The 3105-nt window shown below is 42.3% G+C and overlaps 1 protein-coding gene across 1 annotated transcript; it reads right to left on the reverse strand.

Annotated features, from left to right (window-relative positions):
• Positions 1–600: 600 nt before the first annotated feature.
• On the reverse strand, positions 601–2725 carry LOC100700250 (nuclear factor 7, brain-like; the record flags this gene model as incomplete). The annotated part of the gene is made up of 2 exons (XM_013267063.2): positions 601–2464; positions 2566–2725. Coding segments are annotated over 2 exons (1572 nt in total), but the record flags the coding sequence as incomplete, so codon positions are not given.
• Between the last annotated feature and the right edge of the window lie 380 nt (positions 2726–3105).

Here is a 3105-nt window from a genome sequence, read left to right on the forward strand (position 1 = left end):
AATTAAAAGTAAACAGATCTCAAGTCCACAGAAATGTTGGAGACTGTGTGGAGAAACAGAAGCAGATCATTCACAAGTATTGTGAATGATCTGCTTCAGCACCCCCAAAAATGGGCTAAAACGCCCCTGCTCTACTGTAATATTATTGTATCACATAGTGGCCAACTAGAGGGCTGACTGTTTACTAACTGCCTCAATAGAAATATTTCATCCCTTGCATTGGACTGCCCTCTTCTGGCCTCTTTGGGTATTGCTTTAGTAAATGTGAACGCTGTTAGAAGCAGTATCAGATTGATGTACTGCCTTAGCGGTGTTGTGCAGGAATTTGTGACCAGCTTTATTGGCCTTTAATCTGTGTTAATGTTCTAATGTATATCCTGTTCTTGAAAGCGCACCATACCCCACCTCCACATCCTCCTACATTATGCCATATCTCTTTTTACCATCAATCTGAGTGCAAATAAAGTTACAATCTGCTCCCTGGATGTCAGCCTCTCCTTCTGACCGAGGATAACAATTATAACACAACCCAGCATTAAACTGACATGCAGCATTCTGTACACTGATCTTATTTACTTCTATTAATACAATAAAATCTCATTTGTGTCATGAAGAAAGTATTTAATCAAACAGAATTCAAATATCAGAAACATTTCATATATGGAGTTAAACATGAATCATTGTTTCAACAATGCATTTATTGTTGTCAGAAACAGACAAGAAGACAACAACAAACTGCTCCTCCCATTCAACACATGTCAGTCCATATCCCAGCAAACTAAATCATCTCCATTTACACACATCAAATAGAAATATGAATCACTTGAAATGATTAGAAACTTGATAGAATTTCAAATCTAGTTTGGGGAGTCATTCAGTGAGAAACAGTGAAATGATTTTCCATGTGAAAAGGTGGACAGCATAAACAGAAAGAAACAGTGAGAACCAAAAGAGAAACAAAGAGCTTTGGAACAACGAGGAAGCAGTAGGACAGCTCCAGTTTTACAGCTTCAATTCACTGACAGGAAACAACATTAGAAATATCATCATCCTCAACTCATCTGCTCCACTGACACTGACACTTTCAATGGACACAACTTCACTTGATCAGTCAACGTGTCGATATATGGAAACATCCTGTCAGTGAAAGTGTGTGTGAAGGTGTGTATGTGTGTGTTAGTATCAGGATCAGAGAATGACAGCTTTCCTCTGTTCCAGTCCAGATTCACTCTGATCCTCTGGAACTTCTTCTCTACTGAGAGATCAGTGAGAGGATCTGATGGAGACCATGCTGAATATTTACTTCCTTTAAACGATATTGTCCATAATCCAGATAGTATACTTCTCTTTCTTTGCACAGACTGTGCGAACACACCCAGTTCCCACCATGTACTGTCTCCAACCTCGACATCCCAGCTGTGAGTCCCTGAGTTAAAGCCCTCAGAGCCCAGGACAGACCAGTCCGAATCAAACCTCTCTGGATTATCAGGAAGCTGCTGCCTCTCTTCTCCTCCTCTGACACTGGTCAGATCTTCAGACAGGATGAGGTCTGGATGAGCAGTGTTTGGGTCCAGAATGAGAGGAGTGTAGGAGACCAAGTCCTTCATGTTGTTCCAGATGTTGAAGGTCAGGTTGCCCAGGTGTTTGGCCTGGTCTATCAGAGCTCCTGAGGGCAGCTGTGGATCATCCAGCAGGGGGCAGTGCTGGACTCTTTCCACTGCAGCCTTGTAGTTGTGCAGGAATGAGACGTCTTCAGCTCTCAGCTCCTCCTCTGTGGCTCTGACTGTGTCTGAAAGAGCTGCTATCTCTCTGCTCAGAGCCTCCATCTTCTCCTTTATCATCTCACTCTTCTGCTCCTCTTCCTCCCTCAGTGCAGCCAGCCTGGCCTCCTCTTCCTCTTCTAGAAACTGGTGAAGCTTCTTAAACTGCTCCCTAATTTGACTCTCTGTATGTTGCGCCTGGTCCTTAATGTGTTCTGCTGTTTGATCAAACTTCACTTGAACTCCTTCACAAACCTTTAACTTCTTCTTTAAGGGCTCCAGAGTTTCCTGAAGTTCCTTCTTGTGTTGTTGTGCAGCTTCATCAATGGGTCTAAATCTGTGATTGGTGTGTTTTTCTGAGTCTCTGCAGACGTCACACAATGGCTGCTGATCGTCCAGACAGAAGTGTTTGAGTTTCTCAGAGTGCAGACTGCAGAGAGTCTCTGAAACTCTCTGATCGCTCTCCTGTAAGAACGACTCACACAAGTTCTTTAAAGTCAGGTTGGAAGGTGGTTCATCCTTTGAAGATCTTCTATTACAAAATGGACACTCGTGTGTACATTTTTTCCTCCACCATCTCTTCAGACACTGTTTACAGAAGTTGTGGCTACATGACAGAATAACAGGATCTCTGAATATGTTCAGACAGACCGGACAGCGGAGATCCTCCTCTGATCTGGAAGCCTTTGAGTTTGTGAGTGAAGCTGAAAACAGCAGACAGGAAGTACAGTCAGTCCTGGCTCCCTTCCCTCTTCTACTACCTTCACTGAAACTTCCTTTGAGTCGTGTTTTTGCTCAAACTCACATTCAGGGTTTGGAGCGTCAGCAGCTTGAAGCAGCAGTGTTGGAGCTGGACTCACCCAGTTGAAGGTGCTAGTTTGGTCTGAACTCAGTCTGATTATCAGATCTCCTCTGATATGTTTTATTCCAAAGTTCAGACAACAGTCTGCCAGAAGTTGTAAAAGTTACTGATAGACCAGTACATTAGGTGAATGAACTGTAAAGGAGAAGCAAAAAAAGGCCAACTTTGTTACAGCTTCTAATCACAAACCTCAAAAGTATACTATATTGCCAAAAGTATTAACTCATCTGCCTTGACACGCATATGAACCTGAGTCACATCCCATTCTAGTTTTTTTACATGGATTACCACTTTATGGCTGTGTTGCTGTCATTCCCAATCATTCCCATTTTGTTATAATACCACTAATCTTGACTTTTGAATATTTAGTTTGAAGGAAATTTTACAACTGGATTTGTTGCTAAACATGCGAATCAAGAATCCGAATAGTCCAATTCCTCATTGGTGCTTGCACTTGAGCTTCAACCTGCTGATTTCATATCA

The sequence above is a fragment of the Oreochromis niloticus genome, unplaced genomic scaffold, assembly GCF_001858045.2.
Source record: "Oreochromis niloticus isolate F11D_XX unplaced genomic scaffold, O_niloticus_UMD_NMBU tig00008834_pilon, whole genome shotgun sequence".
Classification (NCBI taxonomy): domain Eukaryota; kingdom Metazoa; phylum Chordata; class Actinopteri; order Cichliformes; family Cichlidae; genus Oreochromis; species Oreochromis niloticus.